This window comes from Chlorocebus sabaeus, chromosome 6 (genome assembly GCF_047675955.1).
Source record: "Chlorocebus sabaeus isolate Y175 chromosome 6, mChlSab1.0.hap1, whole genome shotgun sequence".
Classification (NCBI taxonomy): Eukaryota; Metazoa; Chordata; class Mammalia; order Primates; family Cercopithecidae; genus Chlorocebus; species Chlorocebus sabaeus.
The window spans coordinates 13,194,806-13,211,199 of record NC_132909.1 but is presented as its reverse complement, the minus strand read 5'-3'; the positions used below and the strand labels follow the sequence as shown (position 1 = coordinate 13,211,199).

The 16,394-nt window shown below is 49.8% G+C and overlaps 1 protein-coding gene across 9 annotated transcripts; it reads left to right on the top strand.

Moving 5' to 3' along the window:
* Nucleotides 1–17: 17 nt before the first annotated feature.
* CEACAM19 (CEA cell adhesion molecule 19) lies at nt 18–16,111 on the top strand. 9 transcript variants are annotated; one of them, XM_073016300.1, is made up of 9 exons: nt 18–3,976; nt 4,286–4,526; nt 5,132–5,500; nt 8,810–8,960; nt 11,395–11,478; nt 12,822–12,868; nt 13,764–13,846; nt 15,088–15,141; nt 15,951–16,111. In XM_073016300.1, the coding sequence occupies exons 2-9, from the start codon at nt 4,472–4,474 to the stop codon at nt 16,005–16,007; spliced, it is 900 nt and encodes a 299-aa protein (XP_072872401.1). In that variant the 5' UTR covers nt 18–3,976; nt 4,286–4,471; the 3' UTR covers nt 16,008–16,111. The 9 variants fall into 9 exon arrangements, with proteins under 9 accessions (XP_072872401.1, XP_007995326.3, XP_072872400.1 ...); XM_007997135.3 differs by lacking the exon at nt 4,286–4,526 and having other exon boundaries at nt 18–1,141; XM_073016299.1 differs by lacking the exon at nt 4,286–4,526 and having other exon boundaries at nt 15,954–16,111.
* Nucleotides 16,112–16,394: the final 283 nt, after the last annotated feature.

Sequence of the window (16,394 nt, the reverse complement as noted above, 5' to 3'; positions counted from 1 at the left end):
GGGAGGGAGGGAGGGAGGGAGGGAGGCAGGGAAGTAGACAGAGGGGGAGTAGAATCCAGCCACCGGAAAATCCAGAATAGCTGGCTTTGCTTAATCCATGCCTGGAAATAACTGCTGGGTTTGCAACAACCTCTCTCCAGGAGACAGACCAAGGAAACTACAAAACTGCAGGAAGGATTGAATGGCCGGGCACGGTGGCTCATGCCTGTTACCGCAACACTTTGGGAGGCCAAGGTGGGTGGATCACCTGAGGTCAGGAGTTCCAGACCAGCCTGGCCAGCATGGTGAAACCTCGTCTCTACTAGAAATACAAAAATAAGCCGGTCGTGGTGGTGCGCGCCTATAGTCCCAGCTATTAGGGAGGCTGAGGCAGGAGAATTGCTTGAACCCGGGAGGCGGAGGTTGCAGTGAGCTGAGATCGTGCCACTGCACTACAGCCTGGGGGAGAGAGTGAGAATTTGTCTCAAAAAAAAAAAAAAAGGATTGAAGGTGGATTCTGAGGGTACTCTGACCCCATGAACCCAGCATGAAATCTTCCTGGCATTAAGGAACATTGAGGCTGTGGAGGATTGGAAATCCCTCCAGGGAAAACACACTTCTCTTGAGCAGGGTCACAAGGGGTGGGGGCAATGTGGGAGATGGGGCAAGTCCAAAGACAAGGTCAACAGCAATAATAATAATAACAATGACAGGCATCTGTTGCTTGTTTGCCGGGCCTCTTGCATCCACTTCTCCCAACATCCCTGTGAGGTGGTGATGCTTATCCCCATTCTCCAGCGGAGGAAGCTGAGGCCCAGAGAGGTGAAGTCATTTGCCACAAAATCCCCCAGCCAAATGCGGGTAGAACCAGGTTTTCAGCCAGACTCACCAGCTCATGGCAGAGCTGCCCTGGAGTCTGCAGCCATTCAGTCTATAGCCGGGCCGCTCCATCCTTCAAGGCAGTTCAACATCAAGATTCCTGATCTGCCTCAACCTGAGGCCTCTAGAAGATACCATCACCCCTGACAAGCTGAAGACGTGTGTCCGGAACACTCAGACACACACAAAGTGCTATGGGTACGCCACACCCCGACCTAGCTGTCTCTTCCTGATGGGCCTCACCGGGTAGAAATGCCTGGCACCGCCTGCCTCGGCTCCCAAGGTCAGCTGTCGCTCCCGAACAGAACTTTCTGAGATGATGATGAAAACGTTCTCCATCTGTGCAGTTCAATGGAGTAGCCACTGATCACATGAGGCTAGTGAGCACTTGAAAGTGGCTAGTTTTAGGAACTGCATTTTTTAATGCAGTTAATTTTAATTACTTTGAATATATAGACACATGTATATACATTTATATATACATATTTATACACATATATACACTTTTACATGTATATTTTTTTTCAATTTTTTTTTTTTTTTGGAGATGGATTCTTGCTCTGTTGCCCAGGCTGGAGTGCAGTGGCACAATCTCAGCTCACTATAACCTCCACCTGTCAGGTTCAAGCGATTCTCTTGCCTCAGCCTCCCAAGTAGCTGGGATTACAGGTGTGCGCCACCACGGCCAGCTAATGTTGGTATTTTTAGTGGAGACAGCGTTTCATCCTGTTGCCCAGACTGGTCTCGAACTCCTGACCTCAAGTGATCTGCCTGCCTCTGCCTCCCAAAGTGCTAGGATTACAGGCATGAGCCACCACACCTGGCCTATTCAGTAATTTTTTTTTGAGACAGGGTCTCACTCTGTCACCCAGGCTGAAGTGCAGTGTCATGATCAAAGTTCACTGCAGCCTCGACCTCCCAGGCTCAGCAATCCTCCTGCCTCAGCCTTCTGAGTAACTGGAACTCAGTTGAAAGCCACCAAGCCTACCTAATTTTTTAAATTATTTTGTCTGTAAAGATGGGGTCCTACTATGTTGCCCAGCCTGGTCTCAAATTCCTGGGCTCAAGCAATCTTCCCACCTCAGCCTCTCAGAGGGGTAGGATTACAAGTGTGAGTCACCTGTGCCTGGCCTAAATTTATATTTAAATATGACTAATAGCTATGATATTAAACAGCATAACACTAGACCCTCCATCACCCAAGCTCTGTTGATCCAACCAACAGAACATAGTTGATCTCTCCCACCTCCCAGCCTTACACACACATGCCCCACGCCCTCCTTCCTGCCTCCACTCACCCAAGATATTGCAACCTCCTCAATATGCCTTGATGACTATCTCAGCCTCCACATCTTTGCATTGCTGTTTATGCTGCCTGGTGCACCTCACGCTGCCTCACCCCATCATCTGCCTCATTTCTACTCTCACTCCAGGTCTCAGCTCAGATGCCCCCTCCCGCAGGAAGCCCTCCCTAGCCCTCAGGTTGAATGAGGTGTGTCTCCTTGGGTTCTCCCAGACTTCTGGGCTCCTCCATCTCAGCCCTGATCACCCTGGATCATAATTGTGTGAGAGGGGTCTGCCCACCACACCCTACAGGACTGTGTGCCCTACTGTGGACGGAGGGCAGAGCAGAGATGGTCTCAATCATCACTGTGTCACCAACATCACCCAGCACCCACGACTGGGCACTGGGAGTGTATGCTGGAATGAACGGAGAATGCTTTTTATAAACTAGGCTAAGCCAGGTGTGGTGGGTCACATCTGTAATCCCAGTACTTTGGGAAGCCAAGGTAGGAGGTTCACTTGAGCCCAGGAGTTCAACACCAGCCTGGGGCAACATAGTGAGATCCCATCTCTACAAAACATAAAAAAATTAGCCAGGGATGTTAGTGTACAACTGTGGTCCCAGCTACTCAGGAGGCTGAGATAGAAGGATTGCTTGAGCCCAGGAGTTGGAGGCTGCAGTGAGCAATGATCATGCCACTATACTCCAGCCTGGGCAACAGAGTGAGACCCTGTCTTAAAAAAACAAAAAACAAAAAAAACAAGAGTAACACACTTGGAATAAACATGATCCAGAAAAGTACAAAACATACACTCTGGGGCTGGGTGAGGTGGCTCATGCCTATACTCCTAGCACTTTGGGAGGCTGAGGCAGGAGGATCATCTGAGATCAGGAGTTTGAGACCAGCCTGGCCAACATGGCAAAACCCTATCTCTATTAAAGATACAAAAATTAGCCGGGCATAGTAACACATGCCTGTAATCCCAGCTACTCAGAAGGCTGAGGCAGAAGAATCACTTGAACCTGGGAAGGTTGCAGTAAACTGAGACTGTGCCACTGTACTCCAGGCTGGGCGACAGAGCGTCTCAAATAAAAAAACACACACTCTTAAAAACTACAAAATAATGTTCATGAATGGAAAGACAGAGCAAGACCCTGACTCAAGAAAAAAAAAAACAGACCGAGCACGGTGGCTCATGCCTGTAATCCCAGCACTTTGGAAGGCCGAGGTGGGCAGATCACCTGAGGTCAGGAGTTCAAGACCAGCCTGACCAACATGGAGAAACCCCGTCTCTACTAAAAATACAAAATTAGCTGGGCGTGGTGGCGCATGCCTGTAATCCCAGGTACTCGGGAGGCTGAGTGGGAGGATCACTTGAACCCTGATGGCAGAGGTTGCGGTGAACCGAGATTACGCCATTGCACTCCAGTCTGGGCAACAAGATGAAACTCCATCTCAAAAAAAAATTAAATTAAATTTAAAAACCACTAGGCTAACAGCTTTTTTTTTTTCTTTTCTTTTTTTTTTTTTTTTTGAGACAATGTCTCGCTCTGTCACCCAGGCTGGTGTGCAGTGGCGCGATCTCGGCTCCCTGCAACCCCTTGCCTCCCAGATTCAAGTGATTCTCCTGCCTCAGCCTACACAGTTGCTGGGATTACAAGCGCCCACCACCAAGCCTGACTAATTTTTGTATTTTTAGTAGAGACAGGGTTTCACCATGTTGGCCAGGCTGGTCTCAAACTCCTCACTTCATGATCTACCCACCTTGGCCTCCCAAAGTGCTGGGATTACAGACGTGAGCCACCATACCCGGCCTGTCTCAGAGCCTTCAAGTGAGTCAGTCACAGTTGAAATCCCACCTCTGTCTATTGGCAGACTTGCTTCTTTTCCTGGGCCTCTGTTTCCACATCTATGCAGTGGGAACAGTTATTTATGGTGGCTGCTGAATGAGGTAGTGTGTGTTTGAACAAACTCAGGGGAATTGTTCAAACAGCAGCTGCTATGACTATTGCTATAGTGACTGCTGTTGTAGTCATGCTGAGTGAGAAAAAGAGGTTGAAGAGGGTCAGGGGAGGAGTCCTGGGAAGTTCCCCAGTCACCCTGAAAAACTGGTTCAACCTCTGTCTGTGCTCCCATCCCAGGGAGTATAGGTGGAGCCTCCAGAGCCCATGGACAGGGCATGCTGGGGCTGGGCCAGCCTCAGCGGTGTCTCTAAGGCACCCCTGGGATCCCCACTGAGCTGGCCTACTTCAGATAGCCAGGGCCCACCACTCTGGCCCCCATAGTGTCCAGCTCGTGGCCCCTTGGCATTTCCACAAGACGCCAAGATGGAGATTCCCATGGGGACCCAGGGCTGCTTCTCAAAGAGCCTCCTGCTCTCAGGTAAGGAGGAAATAGACCCTAAAGGCCGAGGGGAGAAATGGGGACTCAGCCCAGAGACTGAAGTTTCCTCTTAGAAGTAGGGAAAGATTACCTGAGAGGATGAACTGAGAGTACGATGGGGGAGGGGCAAAAGAATCACAGCCTCATTGCCATTTTATCTATGGAATTTTCTATAATGTTAGGACCATGAAGTCAGGAAGTTATTTATGTTTGGTTCCCTGCTATATCTCCAGTGTCTAGAAATTGAAGGAAGTTTAGATGTATTACATATAGTTGGTATTATGGTTTATATATTACATATGCCTATAAGTATTGGTTGAATAAATGAATGAATGAATTCAGAGAGTCCATGTGTTTAGAAGCAGGCCACACAGCATCTCAAGGTAGAAAAACCTCTGGATCAATAGGATGGCAAATCTGTGGTTTCTATGCCTATGATCCCACGCCTGCACCCAGGGCAGACGTCACTAATCAATCCCAGCATTGTTTCCAATGAGCAGCACTCAAAGTCCTTGCTCCCCGCTGAAGATCTCTATCTAGAGAGGAGCATGCCATGGTCCCTGGCAACACCCCTGATCTCAGCCCTTTCCTATAACTTCCCACAGCCTCAATCCTGGTCCTCTGGATGCTCCAAGGCTCCCAGGCAGCCCTCCACATCCAGAAGATTCCAGAACAGCCTCAAAAGAATCAGGACCTTCTCCTGTCAGTCCAGGGTATCCCAGACACCTTCCAGGACTTCAACTGGTACCTGGGTGAGGAGATGTATGGAGGCACCAGGCTATTTACCTACATCCCTGGGATACAACGGCCCCAGAGGGATGGCAGTGCCATGGGACAGCGAGACATCGTGGGCTTCCCCAATGGTTCTATGCTGCTGCGCCGCGCCCAGCCTACAGACAGTGGCACCTACCAAGTAGCCGTTACGATCAACTCTGAATGGACTATGAAGGCCAAGACTGAGGTCCAGGTAGCTGGTAAGTGTTAGGGTCTGGGGATGAGGTGAGGAAGCTAATGAGCCCTGAGCAGCTACCATGCACCAGGTGCTGTGCAAACACCATTTCATTTGGTCCTCTCATTCATTCACTGGACACATATTGAGCGTCTACTGTGTACCAGTCCCCAGAGATAGTCTTTAACCCTCACATGCATTAACTAATAAAATATCTATGAAATGCCTGCCTTGTGCCTGACACTGGAGAATGTACCATCTCGTTTACCTTTCACATGCACGGACATTAACCACATTTTAATTGAGCACTTACTGTATGCCTGGTTGTGAGGAATGCATCCCTCAATCTTTATGTTCATAAGGCGAGTATTTACTGATGAATCCACTCGGGGCAAAGTGTGAGGGACAGGGTGGTGGACAATAATGACAGCTGGCAGTTCTTGGGTGCTTGTGAAGAGTCAGGCACCATCTTAAACCTTTTCTCTAAAGCATAGTTTCTCAGCTTCAGCACTACTGATGTTTTGTATTGGCCAGTTCTTCCCACTAGAGGGTTTGTGCGTTGCAGAGATTTCAGCAGCACCCCTGGCCTCTACTCACTGGGTACCAGTAGCACCTTCCTAGTCATGACAACCAAAAATATCTTCAGATATTACCAAATGTCTCCAGCCTGGGATAAGAATCACCCCTGGTTGAGAACCACTACCCTATATTTACTCATTTTTACCTTAAAACAACTCCATGAGGTGGGTGCCATTATTGTCTCCATTTTACAGATTAAAAAATAGAGGCACACAGTGGTTATGACTTGCTGAGTAAAGAACATGAACCAGAATGATGTGACATGGGAAGGGGGGTCATCAGGAAGACCTCACTCAAGAAGTGACCTTAGAGGAGAGACAAGAGAAGGTGATTGAGGGATGGAGGTGCTGTGGCCCCTTCTCATTTCCACAGGACGCAGATCACCCCAGAATTTGTATGTTGAAATCCTAACCTCCAAGATGATGGTATTAAAAGGTGGGACTTGGGTCCAGCACAGTGGCTCATACCTGCAATCCCAGCATTTTGAAAGGCTGAAGTGGGTGGATCACCTGAGGTCAGGAGTTCGAGATCAGCCTGGCCAACATGGTGAAACCCTGGCTCTACTAAAAAATACAAAGATTAGCTGGGCATGGTGGCAAGTGCCTCTAATGCCAGCCACATGGGAGGCTGAGGCAGGAGAATCACTTGAACCCGGGAGGCAGAGGTTGCAGTGAACCAAGATCATGCCACTGCACTCCAGCCTAGGCAACAGAGCAAGACTCCATCTCAAAAAAAAAAAAAAAAAAAGTGGGGCTTGTGGGAGGTGATTAGATCATGAGGGTAGAGCACTTGTAAACAGATTGTGTGCTTCTTTTAAAAAAATAAATAAATAAATAAGATTGTGGAGACAGGGTCTTACTGGTATTGCTCAGGCTGGTCTCAAACTCCTGGCCTCAAGCAATCCTTCCACCTTGGCCTCCCAGTCCTGGGATTACAAGAGTAAGCCATCATGCCCAGTCTCTGCTCACTGTGACCTCTACCTCCCGGGCTCAGGCAATCCTCCCACCTCAGCTTCCCATGTTTCTGGGACTATAGGCGCGTGCCATCACACATGGCTAATTTTTTTTTATTTATTGGTAGAGACTGGGTTTTGCCATGTTGCCCAGGCTGGTCTCCAACTCCTGAGCTCAGGTGATCCACCCACCTCAGCCTCCCAAAGTGCTGGGATTACAGGCATGAGCCACCACTCCTGGTCCCTAGTTAAATTTTAAAATGGATTTTGGACAGTGGATAGAAAAAATTTTAGAGAAACGGATGAAATAGGCAAAAGTTAATTCAACACAGGCATTCATTTGATTACACAAATCTGCATAAAATGACCCTCTAGTCCGGTTGGAGACAACAGTCCTTACTTCACTCATGGAGCCTGAGGTGGCTTCTCCTCACGTTTCCGGGGCTCCCTGATCACAGGTGCCCCTTTTGGAAGCTGCACAGCATGGTCATTAGGGAGTTCAGGTGGCCTGGGTATGATCCCAGCACTGCACTTATCGTGAGCCATCAGGCAAGGCAATTTACTGTTCCATGCCTCAGTTTCCTTATCTGTAAAATGGCATAGAGTTTCTTTGTTGGATCATTGAGAGAACAGTGTGTGTGTGTGTGTGTGTGTGTGTGTGTGTGTGTGTGTGTATTTCAAGCTTCATAACAACCCTAAGAGCTAGGTATTCGTATTATTCTCATTTCACAGACGAACCAAGTCACAGAGAGATGGAGTAATTTGCCCAAGGTCACACAGCCAGTAGACAGCATTAGGATCTCGTAGTCTATGAGCTTAGCTGCCAAGAAGGGTTGGGATAGAACAGATGTCCAGTTTGAGAGTAAAGCGGGGAGGTCAGAGGGTAAGAGCCAGTTAGGCGTGGTCTTAATTCTGGCAAGTCCAATTTAAGAATCCTCCGAGTCCCCTACATCTCCTGCAAAACACAGCCCAGAACCTCATCCTTCTGCTAAAAGGATTCAGGTATCATCAACTGAGGTGAGAAAAAGCAAAGCAGATTGGCTCTGGGCTCGATGACTCACGTCTGTAATTCCAACACTTTGGGAGGCCAAGGCAGGAGAACTGCTTGAGTCCAGGAATTTGAGACCAGCCTGAGTAATTTACTGACACCTCTTCTTTACAAAAAATTTTAAAATTAGCCAGGAGTGGTGGTGTGTGCCTGTAGTCCCAGCTACTTGGGAGACTGAGGTGGGAGGATGGCTTAAAGCCCAGGAATTCGAGGCTGCAGTGAACCACGATCATGACATTGCACTCCAGTCTGGGCAACAGAGTGAGATGCTGTTTCAAAAAAGAAAAAAAAAATCAGTTTGATGGGGTAGAGTTGGGGAGCTTGTCAGCAAACAGATTTTGGATGTGCTGAGGATCATATGAAACCCTAGGGAACTGGTGACATTGAGATAGGGGAGAGCTGAGGAGTTCCATCTGGGACATGTTGAAAAATTTTTTAATAGAGATAGGGTCTCACTATGTTGCCCAGGCTGGTCTCGAACTCCTGGGCTCAAGTGATCCTCCCACCTCAGCCTCCCAAATTGCTGAGATTATAAGCGTGAGCAACGCGCCCGGCCCACTGGGACATGTTGGATTTTATGTGCCACCCAGATGGTTGGATACTCAAATCTGAAAAGCAGGAGAAAGCTCTGGGCTAGAAATAGGAAACTGCACCTCAGTTCTCCAGGCAGTCACTAATACAGTCGGTGGGGGATTGGGGGAGCCCTCAGGAGACATCGCACAGTCCCCCCTCTCTTTCTTTCTCTCATCCCTCAGAAAAGAATAAGGAACTGCCCAGTACACACCTGCCCACCAACGCTGGGATCCTGGCAGCCACCATCATTGGATCTCTTGCTGCTGGGGCCCTTCTCATCAGCTGCATTGCCTATCTCCTGGTGACAAGGAACTGGAAGGGCCAGAGCCACAGGTACAGGGTCCCCAGGCATCCCTCTCCTGTCTCCTCCCACGGTCTTCTCAAGCCCCGTGGATTCTTCCACAAGTCACATCATCCGGCTCATACACAATCTCATCAAATCTTGGAACTCCTGGGGTGAAAAGGATCTTTCTATCCTGTGTAAAACAGAATTCTGCATTGCAAGGGACAGGAAACCTATTCTTAAACTGACTTACCAAAAACAAGGAATTTTAGACAGGGTCTCGCTCTGTCACCCAGGCTGGAGTGCAGTGGTGCAATCACGACTCACTGCAGCCTCGACCTCCCTGGGCTCAGGTGATTCTTTCACCTCAGCCTCCCAGGTAGCTGAGACTACAGGTGTGCATCACCAGGCCTGGCTAATTTTTTTTTTTTTTTTTTTTTTTTTTTTTTTTTTTTTTTAGAGATGAGGTTTTGCCCAGGCAGGTCTTGAACTCCTGGGCTCAAGTGATCTTCCAGCCTTGGCCTCCCAAAGTGCTGAGAATACAGGCATGTGCCACTGTTCCCTGCCCAAAAACAAGGAATTATTTAATACTACATAACTTATTAACTTCAGGTAGGGCTGCATCCAGGGGCTCAGTGTTCTCAAGTGACTCCTTTATATACTCCTCAACTCTGTATTTTTCTTCGGTGGCTTCATTCTTAGGCAGGCTCTCCCCTGTTGCGACAAGATCACTCCCAAGGGGCAGGCTCATACTCCACCGGTTCAGCCATTCCTAGCAAGGAGATGTTCCTGGTAGTTCCAGCAAAAGCCCCAAGTCTACCTCTCATTGGCTTAACTCAGATCACATGACTTTTCATGACCCAATCACTGTGGCCAGGGGTTGGTGGCCAGGGAAAGCCCTGATTGGCCAAACTTGGGCTATTTGTGCAGCCCCAGAGCCTGGGATAGATCCAACTCCGTTTAATCAAATGAATTGAGAGTGTAGACCAGCCCTCCAAAGGAAAACTGGATGCTATTGTCAAAGAAGGGGAGTGGCCAGCGGCAGGCAAAGCTATCAGATGCCACCTACCTCTTTGTGGGGAGAGAGAGAGAGTTGGGGTCCTGTTTCCCCCGGGGAGAGTCTATTCGTGAAAAATTCCTTTCTTATGACATCAGCGTCTTCAGAACTTTGTCTCTTGAAATTGATTCTGAACTGATTGTAGATAAGATGTCTAATTTTTCTGCCACTCACCAGTTCCCAGAATTTGAAAGCAGCAATTTTGTCTCCTTTCTTAACTCTTCCTTATGTGCCATGGATTCTTTCTTCTTCTTCTTCTTCTTCTTTTTTTTTTTTTTTTTTTTGAGAGAGTCTTGCCGCAGTGCAGTGGAGCAATCTTGGCTCACTGCAATCTCTGCCTCCGGGGCTCAAGCAATTTCGTGCCTCAGCCTCCCAAGTAGCTGGGACTACAGGCATGCACCACAACACCCGGCTAATTTTTTTGTATTTTAGTAGAGATGGGGTTTCACCATGTTGCCCTGAGTGGTCTCAAACTCCTAATCTCAGGCAATCTGCCGGCCTCGGCCTCCCAAAGTACTGGAATTACAGGCGTGAGCCACTGTGCCTGGTCTATTTCTTTTTTCTTTTTTAGAGAGACAGGGTCTTGCTCTATCACCCAGGCTGGAGTGCAGTGGCGTGATCATAGTTTACTACAGCCTCAGACACCTGGGCTCAAGTGATTCTCCCACATCAGCCTCCTGGGTAACTGGGACCACAGGCCTGTGCTACCACACCTGGCTAATTATCTGTATTATTATTTTTTGTAGAGATAGAGTCTTGCTGTGTTGCCCAAGCTGACCTCAAACTCCTGGCCTTAAGCGATCCTTCCACCTCAGCCTCCCAAAATGCTCGAATTACAGGCATGCACCACCATGCCTAGCTTATTTTTTACTTTTTGTAAAAATAAGGTCTTCCTGTGTTGCCCTGGCTGGTCTTGAATTGCTAGGCTCAAGCCATCCTCCCATCTTAGCCCCTGAAGTAGCTGGGACTACAGGAATGCACCATTTCCAAGCTTGCTTGCTTCTTGTTTTGCTCTTGTCGCCCAGGCTGGAATCCAGTGGTGCGATCTCAACTCACTGCAACCTCCCCTTCATGGGTTCAAGCGATTATGCTGCCTCAGCTTCCTGAGTAGCTGGAATTACAGGCACCCACCACATCGCCTGGCTGATTTTTGTATTTTTAGTAGGGACAGGGTTTCACTATGTTGGCCAGGATGGTCTCAAATCCTGACCTCAGGTGATCTGCCCACCTTGGCCTCCCGAAGTGCTGGGATTACAGGTGTGAGCCCCTGCGCCCAGTCAGTTATTATTTTTTGTACTCAAAACCGCACGCACACCTTCCACCCCCTCCCCCCTCTCCATTTTCCTTCATAGGGAAGGAATGTTGCTCTCTGATATTCTACTGTCAATGCTTTACTCCAATTTTCTTCCCCTCTCTTTCCCCCCTAGACTGCCTGCTCCAAGGAGCCAGGGATCTCTGTCCATCTTGTGCTCTGCTGTGTCCCCAGTGCCTTCAGTGATGCCCAGCACATGGTTGGTGCTTGTAAATACTTATTTGGTGAATTAACAAACTCGCTATAGTGGTGTCAAGAGTACTTTTGTTTCAGACTCAAAGTCTCACTCTATTGCCCAGGTTGGGGTGCAGTGGTGCAATCATAGCTCACTGTAGCCTCGACCTCCCTGGTTCAAACTATCCTCCCACCCCGAGTCTCCCAAGTAGCTGGGACCCCAGGTGTGCACCACCACGCCTGGTTAATTTTTGTAGAGACGGAATCTCACTTTGTGGGTCAGGCAGGTCTCAAACTCCTGGCCTCAAAAAATTCTCCTGCCTTGGTCTCCCAGTGTGCTGGGAGTATAGTCATGAGCCACTTCACTTGGTTCCAGTGTACTTTTTAAATTAAGGGTATTCAGGACGGGTGAGTGACTCACACCTGTAATCCCAGTATTTTGGGAGGCCAAGGCGGGTGGATCACTTGAGGTCAGGAGTTCGAGACCAACCTGACGAACATGGTGAAAACCTGTCTCTACTAACAATACAAAATTATCCAAGCATGGGCCGGGTGTGGTGCCTCACGCCTGTAATCCCAGCACTTTGGGAGGCCAAGGCGAGCTGATCACGAGGTCAGGAGATCGAGACCATCCTGGCTAACACGGTGAAACCCCATCTCTACTAAAAATACAAAAAATTAGCTGGGCGTGGTGGCGGGTGCCTGTAGTCCCAGCTACTAGGGAGGCTGAGGCAGGAGAATGTCGTGAACCTGGGAGGCAGAGCTTGCAGTGAGCTGAGATTGCACCACTACACTCCAGCCTGGGCAACAGAGCGAGACTCCGTCTCAAAAAAAAAAAAAAAAAAAATTAGCCGAGCATGGTGGCACACACCTGTAATCCCAGCTACTTGGAAGGCAGAGGCAAGAGAATCCCTTGAACCTAGGAGGTGGAGGTTGCAGTGAGCTGACATCACGCCATTGCACTCCAGCCTGGGTAACAGAGCGAGACTCTGTCTCAAAAAAAAATAAAAATAAAAATAAAAAATAAATAAGGATATTCAAATGAATCAATATAAAGAGAAACATTAAGGAAATCTAAGACAGATGGATGGAGCAGGACCATGTGGGTGATCTCTGTAAATGGTGATGTCTGTGATGTCTGGGGAACGTTGCTCATTGGCATGAGGTGGTGGCTAGGGAAACTGAGGGACTGCGGATGGGGATTATGGAATAAGAGTCTGGGATAGTTCAGGCCTCATCCTAGCTCACTCTGAAGGAGAGACCATGTGGCTTTCAGGGGCCTAGTGGGATTTCCAGCCTCTCTAAGTCTCTCTCCACCCACCCAAGTGTCTCTCTATCCTAATATCAGTTCCCTCCATGTGTCCCCAGGATGGCGACCACAGAGAAGCCAGAATTGGGCCCTGCTCATGATACTGGTAAGGCAAGAGCCCCAGATCTCACTACCTAGCCCTCCTCTCAGCTCCTCCCTTCTCCCCCATAGCCACAAGCCCCCTTATTCTCCCTCACTCAGGGGCCTCCCAGTGCACCTGCCCGAGACCTCCCTGGGACCCCCTGAACTCCACCCACATAATCTGAGCACATCGGCACCACCCCAAACCTGCTTTCTCTCTTCTTCTCAGTGGCTGGCACCCCCATCCCATCATGTGAGTGGATCCTATCCACCCCCACAGGCCACTACCAGCCTCCTAGACCCCCCCACACCCAGCTCCTCACTGGTCTCCCAGCCTCCAGACACCTCCAACCCATCCCGAGACAAGATCTTTCTAAAATTCTGATCCTGTTACTCCTCTGCTCAAAGGCCCTCCATGGCTCCCCTGTGCCCTTGGGAAAAAGTTTAGTCTCCTTAACATGGTTCTCAAGGCCCTTCATAAGACAGATCAAACATCGTTTCTGAAACACAGCTGGCTCTCTCACCAGACCTCTGCATTCACCTTCTCCTGCCTTAGCTTCACTCTTACTTCTCTCTACTCTCTCAGATGCCCCCTCCAGGAAGCCCTCACTGGGTGCTAGGCTGCTTAGGCACCCCCTCTTGGGTTCCCACCCACCCCTAGTCCCCCCACTCCAGCCCTAAACACTCCAGGTTGTCACTCTGGAGATTGGTCTGTGTCCCCCACTGGACTGTGAGTCCCGGAAGGGCAGGCCCGGGATTGACATGGTCGCCACTGTGTCCCCAGCACTGGGTTTGGCTAGAAGAAGAATTTTCACAAATGTTCGTTGAATAAATAAATAAATAAATGAATGTCAACAGGCAGCCAGAGTGGCCTGTGGGACCTATCTGTCAGCTGGTACCTCCCCTGTCCCCTGTTTCAGGTGACAACATCTATGAAGTGATGCCCTCTCCAGTCCTCCTGGTGTCCCCCATCAGTGACACGAGGTCCATAAACCCAGCCCAGGTGAGTCCTATCCCCACCCTCTCCCCTGAAGCCAGTGCTAACAGGCGCCTTCCCTCTGAGCTGGCCATGGTCCTCTGGGCCACCTTGACACCAAGTCTGGGAATCTCAACTCTCTATATATTGTTCCCTGTTTTTAAAAATCCTAAGGAAAAGAGACTGGAAGGAAACAGCACAACAGAAGCAGCATTTGTCTCTGGGGTGTGGAGGCTGGTGGGTGGGTTTTATCTTCTTTTCTTTTATACTTGTCTGTGTTTTCTGCACTGAGCAGCTACTCCCTTTATAATGGGGAGGTTTTATATATATATAACGAAAAGTTTATAAAAATGAGTTACTTAGGCTGTGCGCGGTGGCTCACGCCTATAATTCTAGCACTTTGGGAGGCTGAGGTGGGTGGATCATCTGAGGTCAGGAGTTTGAGACCAGCCTGGCCAACATGGCAAAACCCCATCTCTACTAAAAATGCAAAACTTAGCCAGGTGTGATGGCGCATGCCTGTAATCGCAGCTACTTGAGAGGCTAAGGAAGGAGAATCGCTTGAACCCAGGAGGTGGAGGTTGCAGTGAGCCGAGATCATGCCACTGCACTCCAGCCTACGTGACAGGAGCGAGACTTTGTCCCAAAAAAAAAAAAGAGGTTATTTAGATTAAATAAAAAGAAAAACTTGGCATGACGACTCACGCCTGTAAATCCCAACACTTTGGGAGACCAAGGTGGGAGAATCACTTGAGGCCGGGAATTTGAGACCAGCCTGGGGAACATAGCGAGACCTCATCTCTACAAATATTAGCTAGGCATGGTGGTGTGCACCTATAGTCCCAGCTACCAGGGAGGCTGAGGAGGGAGGATCCCTTGAGCCCAGGAGTTTGAGGCTGCAGTGAGCCATGATTGCACCACTGCACTCTGGCTTGGGTGACAGAGCAAGATCCTGTCTTTTTCTAAAAAAGCGAAAAATAAGAGAAACTTAAAACACTAAGGCTAAGAGCTTAGAACCAGAGGTGTTGACAGGGGTAGACTGAGAGTTAACGGAGTGGTTGACGGGATACCACACAAAGCTGGGGCCCAGTGCCCATTTGTCAGAGGAGAACGCTGAGGTGCAAGGAAGCTAATCCCCTCTGCCCAGGGGCCTCGCGGTCTGGGAGGGATGATGGGGACTTGGAATCTAAGAGTGTCCCAGAACCAAAGGTCAAAGATTAGAGGGTGGGGGTGCCGAACGCCCGCTCACCTGTGGCCTTTCCTTGCAGCCTCTGCCCACGCTCCCACCCCTACAGATGGGGCCAGAGAACCACCAGTACCAGGTATGGAGCTGGGAGCTGGGAGGGGTGGTGGGGATCCCATGGATCCAGGAGCCCCAAAGCCTGGGTGGGGAGGGGTCAAGAAAACTGAACCTGGGGGCTCTCCTCCCCTCGTCCCCACAAGCCTCATGGTCTCAGCTCTCGGAGAAGCCCAAACCGCCTCCCTGAGAGACCCTGGCAAGTCCCTTTTCCTCCCAAGGCTGCGATTTCCTTCTTTGCAAAAGGGATCCAAAACCTTGAATTTGCACAGGAGGAACAAGGCCCAGAGAGGGACAGGGGATTGCCTGGGGTCACACAGCCAGTCGGGTCCCCAGTGAAACCCCACCGCAGGGCTCAGTCCCTCTCCATCCCCTCCTGTCTGCTGTCTGTCCCTGTGGCTCTGTCTCTCTCTGAGTGGCCTACATATGTCTGTGTGTCTGTCTTCCCCTTTCTTAGACTCTCTCTCTCTCTCTCTCTCTCTCTCTCTCATTTTCTCTGGCTGTGTCCTTTTTAATCTCTCTTTCTCTGTTTCCAGTTTGTTCATGCTGCCTTGTCTAAGATGCATCTCTTTACACATCTTTGTTTCTCTGCATCTCTGTCTCTCTCTCCATTCTCTGTCTCTCCTGCCTCTTCGTCTCTGTCACTGTGTCCACCTCATTTCCTGGTTCTTCCAGGACCTCTTTTCTCTGCGTCTCACTCTCTTTCCACCTTTCTCTTCCATTCTTTCTGTGGGTTTCTCCCCATCTCACTCTCTCTCATCCTCTGTCCCTCTCTGTCTCCCCAAGACTCTCACCCTCCACCCAGTCATAATTCTGTTCTCTCTCCCCCCAAAGCAGGACCTGCTAAACCCCGACCCTGCCCCCTACTGCCAGCTGGTGCCAACCTCCTGATGAGTCCTGGCCCAGGCCAGCTGGGGAGAAGACAAGGCCCTAGCCCTCCCTTGGGAGCCTCACACCTGAGACCAGCAGCACAAGGCCATGGGGAGCTGTGGGGCCGATGAGGTGGACTCGGCCAAGGACTCAGCAGCACATGGGGCAGGTGTCCTGGCAGGGGGACAGGAGACTAACAGGCCTGGGTCCCTGTACAGCCCCTGAATGCATGCCCACCTTCGGTCTGTTCCTTCAAGCAAGCTGGCCTGGGCCATGTGCCTGTGAAAATCAGGCTCTGGCCCCTTTCCCTGCCAAAGTCCCCCAAGATCTGGATATCTGGGGACAAGGGGGTGGCCTCAGGCCTGCCTCCCAGGCAGTTGGCTGGGCTCCCAATTGTCTGTCCTCAAT